The sequence below is a fragment of the Lepisosteus platostomus genome, chromosome 28 (genome assembly GCF_059453375.1).
Source record: "Lepisosteus platostomus isolate fLepPlt1 chromosome 28, fLepPlt1.hap1, whole genome shotgun sequence".
In the NCBI taxonomy this organism is placed as follows: Eukaryota; Metazoa; Chordata; class Actinopteri; order Semionotiformes; family Lepisosteidae; genus Lepisosteus; species Lepisosteus platostomus.
In genome coordinates this window covers 5,594,785-5,607,432 of record NC_142638.1, presented here as the reverse complement: position 1 = coordinate 5,607,432, position 12,648 = coordinate 5,594,785, and the positions used below count along the sequence as shown (strand labels likewise).

The following is a 12,648-nucleotide window of genomic DNA, read 5'->3' as shown; positions in this document are numbered from 1 at the left end:
ACCGGCACGGGGGAGGAGGAAGACCTGGAGATACACAGTTTCAGCACTTTTCATCATGTTGGGGCCGGTCACCTTTCGAGGGACAGAGAGCCCCACAGTGCCTGGCAGGAGAGTTAGCACCAACTGGAGGAGCGCTGCTCAGGTAAGGTAAGGAGGCATCCCTTATCCTCTCTCAAGTGGAGGCTCTGATTTGTCATGCTGTCAGGGCAACATGCTCCAGATAGAGGTGGGGATCCCTATGTGAATACAACTTGTGCTAGGAAACTAGCCTTTCTGGGGGGCGAGTACTGAATTCCATTAAACATTTTTTTTTAATAGTTGGGACTTTCTGTTGCTTCAGAAAGTCTAATTGATTGTTCAGCCGTCTCTTCATGGCAAGGTCGTTATTAATTTCCACAGCCGTCAGAAGCAGGAGAGCTGATTCACGCGGCGGCGACTCTCGCAGAGGAGATGAAGCGTAGTGCCGTCTGTTAGTGATCGTTTCTCACCACTTTCTCAAGGCGTTTCGCTGGGCGCAGTCAAGCGCTTGCACAGTGGCCTTTGTCACTCCCACGGCAAGAAAAGCAGCTAAACAGAGGGCTCGGCTCCTTGCCCCGCGGTGACTGTGAACAACACACAGAACACCTCATGAAAATGAACCGTGAAGCCCATCAAGACAAACTGAGAATTCAGCTAAGGAGAGGAAATGATGGCGTCTTGCCGAACAGGGGGCCACAGCATCACAGACTTGGCTAAAACAAAAAGAGTGGGCAATATACTTATTTTTTAATCATGTCCTCTTCAACAGCCTAAGAAGGAAGTTTCTTATGTTCTTTAGAACTGTTATAACCAAGAGGAGGACACTTAATTTGGTTGCTAATTGATCCCAGGATCTCATCAAGACATTTCTCGAAGGAAGCCAGGGTCTGGGGCTTCAACATCATGGCTGGATGGCCTGTTCCACACTACCACAACCCTTTGGGAAAAGAAGTATCTCCCGCTCTCAGTTTTAAACACAGTTTGATTTGTTTCCACTTGTGTCCTTTGGTCTGCATTTCACCATTCTTCTGCATTGTGTCAGTGTGGGTTTCAAACCTACTGCGTTGTTCTTGAAGCAGACAAACGGAACTGATTCTACTGTTTGTCTTCCAGACACCCCAGACCCGATGTGTGGCTGTGCAGACAACATGCAACATCACTGACCCAGCCCCAGATGGAGTGGCTCACGCCAAGAAAGCAAGTCTGCAGATGCCCAGCAGTGCCAAAAGTTACTGGAAGTGCCTTTGGAATAAACCCAGCGATGCAGAGTTAGTAATGAAATTTGCTGGCCAATCTTGTGGTACTAACATCTTTTAAGAGACTGTTTACAAACGGCAACTAAACATTCAGCAGCGAGGAGAAAAAATGCCTCCTGTATCCGACAGCAGTGGTTCAGAAGCACTATATCTGCTGCTAGAAGCTGAGATGCTCATCTTTTGAATATGGCTAAAGCCATGCCTCAGCCAATATAAGCAAAGCATTAAGGGAATTCACCAGGAGGCCAATTATTTCTAAAGGATATGAGGATTATGGGTATATTATCTTCGTTCAATCACAGCACTGCATGACATTGAACAGTCTTAGGACATTTCATTCCACCTGTTCCACCCAGAAGACAAGTCACAGGATAGTTTTGTTTTCTGTAGTGTTGCCATACCCTGCTCTTAACTCTCTCCTTAACCTGGAAATGTGTTCCTTGTCATTTCTATACACTAGGATACCCTGAATATCTCAGTTTCTTACACTGTATTTTTGGCATCTACTACTTCTTGATGGGGACAGTTTTAGCTCATGCTCAATGATGCCTTTTAAAGTCTACAGCATTGATTGCCCTGTGAAAAAGGATACCTGCGAAAACTCTTAAAGGGCAACTTTAAGACAGTATAGTTTCAAAAGGAAACGTTAATACGCCCATGCCTCAAAAGTGCCAACTTCTGCTGCTATTGAAATCACATTTCCAGCAGAAATAACACATTGGCCCAACCTTAGGCCTGATAATCCACAACTAACGCATCGAGATACAGTGTAACGCACAATCCACACTGTGGCAAAATGAAGCAAATGTGTAGTGAAATGCCTGAAACATTATGCAAATTGACTGTGGTAGGCCTGCACGAGGCTACAAGTGCTACAGGCAGAGGAAGGACACAAGAGCAATGCAATTGCAGAAAATCCTATAAACAATTCTGGGAAACAAACATTTCTTAGGCTTCTCATACGGTCAAACTGCCACTGGTTTTATCCATCCCCGAGTCAGAGAGGGAGACGGAGTGGAACGTTTTTTGAAAGATTAGCTCATCTGAAGCAGAGTGTTGCGGACGCCGCGCCTTCCTGTGCCCTGCAGATGCAGAAGAGCAGTGCTCCCAGGCCATTAATCAGTGTCAGCTTTAATAAGGGGGTCTGTACTGAGGCTATGTTAGTCCTGCTCCAGAACTAAGACTCTGGTGTTTGTCTTTAACACTTCTTAGCTGGAAGAGCTAACAGAGATGTTATGTGGCACAAGTGCACTTGCTGACTAACACACACATGTGGGCAAGTGAAACTCTAGTTAAAGACTTGCAGAAGGCCCTCGGTGTGAACTGCTGAAGATACAGAGCATCTGTACTTACCCGGGCACCAGCAATCGAACCAGCATCATTCTGTTTTGGCAAAAGCCCCATCCCTACACATGTGGCATTAGAAAAGTCCTGGGAGCTCAGGTGAATATTGTATTAACTGTAGCTATCATCTAAAGTCCCACACTGGATAAGCCGAAGGCAATGACACAATAGACGATTCCCGATTCATGTGAAGCGGCATTTGAGAGTTTATGAGCTTTATGAAATCTGGAGAAGAATTTCACTGTAATGCAGTTAGGGAATAGAGGTTGATTTGCGCTACCTCACACTAAGCAAGATTCCTGGTGCAGATACTGCACCTCAGGTCTGGTGCATCGCTGACAGCAAAAGCAGACCAAGCCAATGTGTCACTAATGGCCTAGATTCTTATGTAGTCATACCTCAAACAGAGATTCACCATCTGCTGCTGGCTGAGTGGTCTTATCTACACTATGGTCCAACCTGCTGCTATTGAGATCCCACTTTTTGGGAAGAACAATTTCCAAATCCCTGATTTGGATCTGCATTAAGAAAGAAAACAAACACTTGTGTTGCGTGAGATGCACTGCAGTGAACATGCTGGAGATGAAGTAGAGGAAACGGTAAACAAAAAATAAAACCACAGTCCCAAACAGGAATGTTCAAGGTGCTCCAAGACAGCTTTGAAGTTATGGAGGGCTCCCTAATGAAATGGAAGGTTTGAAAAAGCAGCCTCAGATGCCTGGGAAAGCCTTTGGAATCACTGGCTGGGCACAGGGAGAGCTCTGGGGCAAAAAGGAAATGAATCCGAGATCCAGCATCACCTGGAGCTGCACACTGGATAAGCAGAAGTAAAATCAAGACAAATGCTCTGCGCATTAAACATAATAAACCACTGGAAACCTAATGAAGACATGCCCAATAACAGTCTGTCAGCCCACTGCACAAAGCAGAGAGGCGTACCGCTGTGTCAGTAGTTAGTATTCTCAGTTAATCACTTTCTATTAATAGAGCTCACATGGTATTTGTCCAATAATGAGATCATGTAAAAACCATCATGAAAATGTTCCAGTTTCATTTGGAATTACTGAGGAAAACCAAGAGTTTCAGTGGGGGTGCGTATATATCCTGTGGCGCACTCCACATGTGCACACAGAATTATCTATCTGCTTCTATGAACGGACAATCCTCTTTTTTTTTTAATAAGGACATCTGACAAAACTTTTTCCAGAAAATGCAATGACCTTAAGACAGAGATTTTAAAAAGTTAACAGGGGAAATGAGCCAGAGATTTGTATCCCTCACAACTGGAATGTAAAAAAAAGAAATGGAACGGCTTATATCGAGGACTCTCAGTCTGATGTGACATACCGAGAGAGTTGGCCAGATTCTCCTTCCTCTGGTCTCAGTATTATTTTAATGGCATTGTGTCTAAGGAACCTTCAAAGAGTCTTGACATCAGCTCCTCTCCAGTCAGTCTGGATGGATTACCGACTTCAAAGATTTCCCCTGCCACAGCTTAATATTGAGAATCCTGTCCCTTCTGGCGAGTGCAGTGGGGCTGGAAACTCGCACCACAATGGGGTTAACTCCTTCAGACAGAGAGGGACGCAGGCAGGTAGAGACAGGGAGAGGAGACGGCGTGCGTCACATGTGTGATCTGTATCACGCTCTGTGGCCAGAATGCAAATGATTGTAAGCCCACGTCGAAATTACTGCACGCCACCAACTTCTACACTCCAATATCGACTGTCATTAGAAGATGGAAAACCGCTTCCAGAAAAGAAGGACTTGACGCCGATCTCCTTTAATTTGGGGAAGAAACGCCAGAGAACTGGTATGACATCTTGCCTCTTAAGAATGACAGTAAGTGCAACAAGTACAGTATAACTGTCAAATTAAAAACTGAAAAGGGCCTAAGGTAATCATCCTATCAGCCGGCATGCTCCTGATCTCTGGGAACTTTAGAAAACGAATGGATATTGGTAGGGAGATCCAACCCTTAAGTTATGCCTTCATGTGAAGTGACTCAATTTTCCCGAGGAGGGAACTAGGCATGAGTGATGTGAGCATCTTTACACAACAGCTCTCTCTGTATCACTTAAACACACCTAAATAAATATGATCTGTATATCTAGGCCTGGCTGGGGGGGGGGTGAGGGTAGAGGGATTTAAGTGAATTTACACAGCTCTGCGTACAGTACGTACCCCAGAACTCTTTCACCATGAAGCAGGGATATTAGGAGCACTTAAAACAGACAGCTCATTTCTTCAGTCCCTGCAGATTCCAAGGCCTACAGGCTAAAGGCTAAAGAAATTCTAATAAACAAAGTTCAAAGGCAGAAATATTCCGTTTTTTTCTTGGCTTCACATATCACCTTTTATTAATTTCATTCTTGTTTCAGGAAATGTGTACTGGGGCTACCTCCATTTGCTCAGGAAACATTTTACAGTGAGAAGCCGCAGTCAGGCAATAGCATTGCAACATGACAGAAGGGATCAGGATCCATTGTTATGAATCTATGTATTTGTTGTTTTTTTAGTCACTCACTTCTTATTTAGCCTGCTTCCATGGTCATAACTGGTCTGTGTCATGGTCAGAGTGTCCCAGTGAATTAAATGCCTGCTTGTCAATGGGCTCATCCTGCATAAATAAGGAATCAAGCGAATAAACAGTCACCATGAGTCACGCTGAAGAGGAAGGTGCCGCCAGCACAGCCTGTCTTGCCGACGCGCGGATCACCAGCACTGTCCGATCGGTTTCGCCTGTCTGGGACCCGAATTCCATCGCGCAGGGGAACAGGGACGCAGCAGGGTTATTTCTAGAGCCCCTTCAGGTCTGTGCTGCTTGAGGTGAGGGCCAGCATCCACCTGAAAAGGCCGAGCTCTCCCCAGCGGAGGTAGACGCGCATGCTTAACGACGCCGCACTGAGCCGAATAAACGATCCTTCCTTCTAATTCTCGTCTGGGGGGGGGGAGGATACGGTTTCAAAGGGTTTCGCCAGTAAAAATACTGTATTTTGTGAGGAACACAGGGAGGCTGTACATCCTTATCTGAGGCAGATGTGCAGAGGATGGAGACTACTAACGCTCTGCTGTAAAGACAGCTACAGCTTCCATTTTTAACCCCCCACCTGTCTTCTTTAGTTTGATTTCAACTGGAATACTCTATGTAATGCAATCCCCCCCCCCCACACACACACACACACAAAACAGCCTGTTGGGGTGTCAGGCTCAGCAGAAGCAGAGCTCTGCATGTCCACCTGTGAGTCCTGTATATTCAGCAAAGACAAGCTGTCTGCTCTCTGGTGCCCCCTGGACTTGCAAGACTGAGGTGCAACAGACTTCAGAAGGGTATTCACATATTTAACAAGATCACCTTCTTCATTCCTCCTGTGTCCTTGTTCCTCGGTCCTCAGTGTGACTATGAGGTGTAGGTGGCTGACAGAGGGGGGAGGGACTGTGAACGGATATGTAAAACTGTGGATTGCATGTGTAAATACACGTCAACAATTTTTAGGCAGTGTTATTCCCCCGTTATGGATAACTAATCAAACCAACAAATCAAGGAAAAGCCTTCCCATGCTTCCTCTCACTGATCCACTCAAAACAGTGAGCAGGCAGCTCCAGAGCCATAATGCTTTGGGTTTTCCACGGGTCACAAGTACTGTAGCAGCTGGCTAATTGTCCAGAGGTTTCTCTCTTCTACTCAAGGAACAGGTCTGTGATTTGCAGCTGGTGGGTAGGTTTCAATTTTTGATCTGAATGAGAATGCACGATGAGGCACTGCTGGCTTTAGGACAGGGACAGATTAACACTCACCAGGCTTGGCTGCAGAAACAGGTCAGTTCCATGAGTCCGGAAAGAAGTTTAAGCAAGCAGACAGATGACACCCGACTTGATGGTGACAAATGCAGCATCTCATTAAAAGCCCACTAACTCCAGTTCAGAGAGCCAGTCCGGTTCTCGTCCTTCTTAGCAAATCAAAACCTACAATAGTGCCGAGGGTGTCCCTGAGATGCTAAATCTACACTGGAATATGTAACGCTAGTAAAGTTCAGTTCATCTAGTTGGAAAAACTGCTATACACAAGGATACCTGTGTGGAATGATTAGTTCCTGATCAACCAAGATGAACCAATCTGAGGAGGTAAATGAGAACGTTTTTAACAATGGAGCAGGAAATAAGTTAATTAGAAATTAAGGGTGTTCTTGAAGTCTTCTACTAATTAAGGAATGTTATGTGGTAAAAGACTGATTGTAAGATATAAAGCACTTAGCCTCTGGTCACCAGCTCAAAGCAGCTCTGGGCTGTCTGATCAAAAGCTATTTATCCTTCCTTTTCCCGCTCAAACAATTTAAGATGCAACAAATGAGCCCCACATACTGTTTAATCCTCCTCCGAGATCATTTCAGGAGCGTGTGCTGCTGAAGACAGAATGCTCCCTGGTTTCCAAAAAGAGTCTGGATCTTGGTGACGGTGCAATTTACAGACCTGCCACTCTGGGTGTGCCTTTTCATCTTCTCCTCCTGCACAACAGTTTACATCTTCGCTTAAGTTCGCTTAAGATGGACCCAACAAGCCAGAGTGCATGAGGGCACTTTGCCTCCGTCTCCATCTTGCCAGCAGCTGTATCACCCCGCAGCTCACAGCTGGCAGCCCCCTGAAGCTCAGCAGGTGTGAGCCTGTCCAATACCTGGATAAGAGACCTCCTGGGAAAAACTAAGGCTGCTGCTGGGAGAGGTCTTAGTGGGGCCAGTAGGAGCCGCTCACCCTGTGGTCTATGTGGGTCCTAATGCCCCAGTATAACGAAGGGGACACTATACTGAAAAAAGGCGCCATCCTTCGGATGAAATGTAAAACTGAGGTTCTGACTCTCTGTGGTCAGGGTATTTCTGGAAAAAGAATAGGGGTGTTACCCCCGTGTCCTCACCAAATTTTCCATTGTCATCTACCTATTTTGACCTCCTAATAATCCCCATCTATGAACTGGCTTCATCACTCTGTTCTCCTCCCCACTGAGAGCCGATGTTTGAGCAGATCGGTGCACTGTGGCTGCCGTTGCATCACCCAGATGGGGGACTACACATTACTGGTGGTGTTTGGAAGTTCCCATTACCTGTAAAGCGCTTTGAGTGGAGTGTCCAGAAGAGTGCTCTATAAGCGTGAGGAATTATTATAATCTCAGCATGCAGGTGCACACACCCCCCCGATACCCCAGACAGCCATGGTCCTGTCTGCATGGCGTGCGGGTCTCTCCTGCACCGGCACCTAGGATCTGCTGCAGGAGAAGGTGGTCAGCTCTCTGCTGCAGGAAGAGCCCAACCCTTGTGCTTCTGCTCTTCCTCTGCTTATCCATTCTTGCTCAGAAGCTCAGAAGAATCATACCTGCAGGTGGCACACAGAATGCCTCTTTCCTTTGTTCTCACTGTGGCTGCTTTCCTCATACATACCCCCACCCAGCTGCCCAGATCACAGAACCGAAAGGCAGGTTGGGCTGGTGGAGGGGGCGGCAGAAATAACCCCTTCCTTTCTTCTTGAGCCCTTCCTTTTGATGCTGTGAGATAGTGGGAGCACAATGGAGACACTTGACGCTTGGTCAGACAGCCTGTAATTATCCACCCTGATGCCACATGCCCCTGGGTCACAGCTCGGTCCCACTCACAAGTAATCACAACTCAAATATTAGAATATTGACAAAAGCCACAACTAACACTTGATATATCATACATTTCTCCTAGTCCGAAGAGTTTATCATCATCAAGGGTGAATACATTATGATGTTTAATATATTATACCCTATATTATAGGGAATCCGATATTAGCATCAGAGGGGAACATAATCTCGTACATACTTGATATCATATACACTCAGTGTATCAGTGACTCAAACATGCTGTTCACCATATAGTAGGGTGTGTACAGTGCGACATTTAAAACAATTTTAAAAATCACACTTACACTTAAAAAATCAATAGATGCATCTCCTGTTTGTTTTTCTACAGGTAAGATTATTCCCATCTAATAATATTTGTATAAATGCCTAATTCAATCCGAAATTGAAACCAGTCAGAATTCAATGTCTTAATAAGCAAACTCATTTTCATGATCAGTCTCATGGCATATAAGAACAGTAGGCATCTTCGATCCAGGTAAAAAAGAAATTACAGGCAACAAATACCGACAGTTCTGCACAGGTCTAGTGCCTAAAATAATTATATTTGCTCCTTACACATAATTACACAGTTATTCCCTGCAAACAAATGCCAAATGAGTGAGATTGGCTGAATGTCCTCTTCTCCTTTCTAACCCTTCTGTTCTTTACAACAAACCACAAATATAAGATCTCCGTAGCCATGATCCCTAAACAGACCACCTGCTGAAAACATTAACAGTTAAGGATAAGAAATTCTTTTACAACTACAAATATACTGTATAACACTTCAAAGCACCTTGCTGTTTCATGACATATTCTAAGAAGCAGTCTGGCTTTCTTCTTTGATAATCCTGAAACAGCTTTCTGACGCTTCAAAAAAGGAATTTGCAAAAAAGCAAATCTATGACATAAATGCAAATTTTGACCAAATCTTTGCAGATTTACTGCCTCATTTACAGCTTTTTCCATGGATAAATACTGTTTTGACCGATGAACTACTACAAATGAATGCAAAGACAGAATGGCTGTTGTTGTATTGGCTGAGGCTTTAATTGTAAATTCAATGCATAAGACAGAAAATACAGAATGTGCTCTGCACACAACAAACAGAACCAAGACATTTAAAGTGTTCTCACAAAAGGTCAAGGTAGCAGCTACTGCAGAACTGCCACTTTAATAGTAGAGTTTCACCAGCACAAACTGCAAAAACAGAATGCAAGAAGCTTCATGAAGGGCTGCTCTGTGTGTGTAGCTCAAACTATCACATCACTGTCCACACAAACGGCAGGACTGCAATTTTGCTTTGTGTCGATGAAAAACGTCTTTTTGAGAAAGGTGAAAAGTAGCTGCAAAAGTGGGAATAGAGGAGAAAAGAGTATCCCTCTGATTCCACTGGAAAATGAAATGAAAAGGCTTTTCTTTAGTAAAGGCAGCGCGGAACCACAAAGGAGAGCAATCGCATTTCTGGATTCTGCACCCAGAAATTCCACTTAACCCAAATTCTAATTTGAAGCGGATATCTCAAACTCAGGTTTTTAAAAACACATTAACGCTGATAACCCTTGTCACTTATGAACGTCTGCAGCTCCCGCTGAGCTGTTGATATCAAACCGATGCTTGCGACGAGGGATCTAATTTAATCCATTATTGTGCTTAAACCAAAAAGCACAATGCATTTTGAACAATAACATAGACCACCATTTTCAACAAATATCTACTGATGCATTCTCATTTATAAGCACTAAATAGAAACATCATCATATCGTAACATCCCATAACCATTAAGGTTATTTTTAAATAAAAGACTGATGTACTCCAACCAAAATAAAAAGAGTGAGGACATATTATTGAGAATTAATAACTAATGTATAATGAGTTAATAGAATACTATAGTCTGTGAGTCCAGCAAAAACAACACAGGAAACTGAATAAACCTTTAGCATCTTCTCAAAGGCTGTATAAAGTTGTTTGTGAGCAGCAGGAGAAACCAAGGCAGCCAATAATCCAGAAAACTGTTCTTGATGTCGCTGTCTTTACTTTGTTTCGTTTTTTGGAATGACCTACAGTTTTGTCTCTTTGTTTAAAAGCCGAGACTTCCGATAACTAAAACCCACAGCCATTTCCTAATGACACTGCTCCACAACCTGCCTCAGCGAGGCACTGTGGGTGGGTGTATTAGTACAAGTACATTTCGTTTGAGTTCTTCACCCTCAGGAACACACAGGCTCCCCGCGGCTCTGTACACATGCCCGTGCTAATGAGAAGACAAAACTGACAGTGTGGCAGAGCCCCTGGGCTCCGTCTTTGGCTCTTGGACCTGTTTCTCGGTCAGGCTGATGGGACGCAGACCCCCACACCCCCCAGCCCCCCAGGATCCCGTCTTCAACCCCCCCTGGCTGAAACCACAGGCACAATTCCGATAGGGGATAATCCGCCGCTGGAGCAGATCGTCGCCCGGCGGGGAGCTGGAGGTCCCGAAGAGGTGCTGCCACACCGCGAGCCCGCTGCCAGCAACAGGGGATGGAGCTGATTGATCGGCGGGCTGCCCATGCAAGTATGGGGGGCACGAATGCTGCCACTGTGACCTTCCGCCAGCCACAAACCACTCACTCTAAGCCCTCTTTTTATGGCTGAATTATTCCTCCAAGTCCTTTCTAACAGTCTAGCGGCTTCATCAACAGCGCTTAACATATACATTCAGTACAGTACGACGTCCCTTACACTGAAGAACTGAGATTGCCTTTTTGAACAGGCTGCTCTGACATTCCAAGAGAGCACATCTCTAATACATGCACATACATCTCTGCAGCACATAAACAACAACAACAAAAAAACAACTTCAAGCACCTGACCTACAGCAGAAGCCCCCCAGCCACATCAGCTCACTTTTTGATGCAATTAAAGTCCAGCTGACTTACCTAGAAGCATTGCGTCCTGTGCAGTTCAGACAGACTTCTCCAGCTCCGCGTCTCCAGTTGTCTGCTTATTTATTGCGTGGCTGTTCTCTGTCTCCCCCCACCACCACAACACACACTCACTCACACACACACACAGAAAAACTGTTGCTCAGAGTCAGGAGATGCAATAAATATTTCTTTAAAAAAAAAACCCCAACAAATTTGTCATTTGAGAGTGCTACTGTACATCAAGGCTTCTCCTGATGTTTTATTCTCCGTCTCTTTCTTCCCTCACAGTGACAAATCCCTGCGAATCCCAACTGCTACAACTCCGGAGAACGATACACATGCACCTCAATTAAAAGCTTAATGCTCTACTGATCTGTGTGCCCTGAGGAGGCAAGGCAAGGAGGGAGGGGAAGGGGGGTTGCGATGGCCTCCACTCCCTCCCATCTCTCTCTCTCTCTTATTCGCATAGCTGCTGGCCAAGGCTTAACCAAAACAGACAACACAGATGGGAAACTACCACAGCTTTCCTCCCGCTTAGTAACACCCGCCCCCCCTTCTTGAAGCAGGACCGGGAAATGTGTGAAAACGGGTCCAATTGTGTGTGTATGTGTGTGTGTGCGTGAAGTTGCAGGAAGATGAAACAGTGCACGTGATGGAAGGGGGTTCTCTTCTGGGCTCTTATGTACCCCAGTCTTGTTGTGCCCGATGGGTTTGTGCAAGCGGTTAGGATGGTTTGTTGAGCAATTTGCTGAAAAAAGAAAAGAGAAGGCAGTTTTTTTTTTCCAGAAACCGGAGATATTGCTGCCGAACTGCAGTGGCTTGTGTTTTTGGACACAGGAAGGAATATGGTTCAGTGGTTGTGCACGCTTCAGAATTAATTGGATTTATGGGTCCAGTTGTCACTTACAAATATAGTTCCCAGCTGTCTGATGAAGGGTGAATTTAATGTTGATCCTATTTTCCTCTCCATTGTGCATTGTTTTGTCTCAACGTCCTATTTAATGAATATATTTGGAGATACTCTGAGCCATGCGCTCTGACCTTTACCCAGCTAGCAAGATAGTGGAGACCACTCTGAAAGCTCTTTTGTATACAGAATTCAGAGTCCTTTACCTCTAACCTTCCAAACTGTCCAAGCATTCTGAGAGGCCACCTTTAAAGGCGCTATATAAAATAAAGTTTATTATTATTGCTATTGTCTTGGGGCCTGATCTTCCTAAAACAATTTCTGTAAAGTTAAATCTGAATTCATACTGACTAGCACAAAAACAGCTTTAAAAGAAGTCATAGCCAAAGTGTATGTTTATTATTCACACAGATATGGTCCTATAAAACAGGTATCTAACCTTCCTTACTTACAAGTAAGAGTTCATTCGCTCTTCTGAATCAAGCTTAAAGAAACCTGCTTTAGAGAGCACAGATCAGAATTTGTTCCAGACTACATTTTTGAAAGCAAGATACCCTATTGATGAGGCTTTAAAAAGAAAAGAAA

The 12,648-nt window shown here is 44.7% G+C and overlaps 1 protein-coding gene across 3 annotated transcripts in view; it reads right to left on the bottom strand.

The window, feature by feature from the left end:
• Positions 1-12,648, bottom strand: part of znf385c (zinc finger protein 385C) — a 172,752-nt gene that overhangs the window by 57,048 nt on the left and 103,056 nt on the right. Inside the window, exon 1 of one of the 3 annotated variants that reach the window (XM_088623138.1) lies at positions 11,169-11,520. The exons of the other annotated variants lie outside the window; for them this stretch is intronic. Within the exon in view, the coding sequence (XP_088479264.1) occupies positions 11,169-11,178 (10 nt within the window). The 5' untranslated portion in view covers positions 11,179-11,520. Of the gene's footprint in view, positions 1-11,168; positions 11,521-12,648 lie in introns of those variants that run through there. 3 annotated transcript variants of the gene reach the window in all.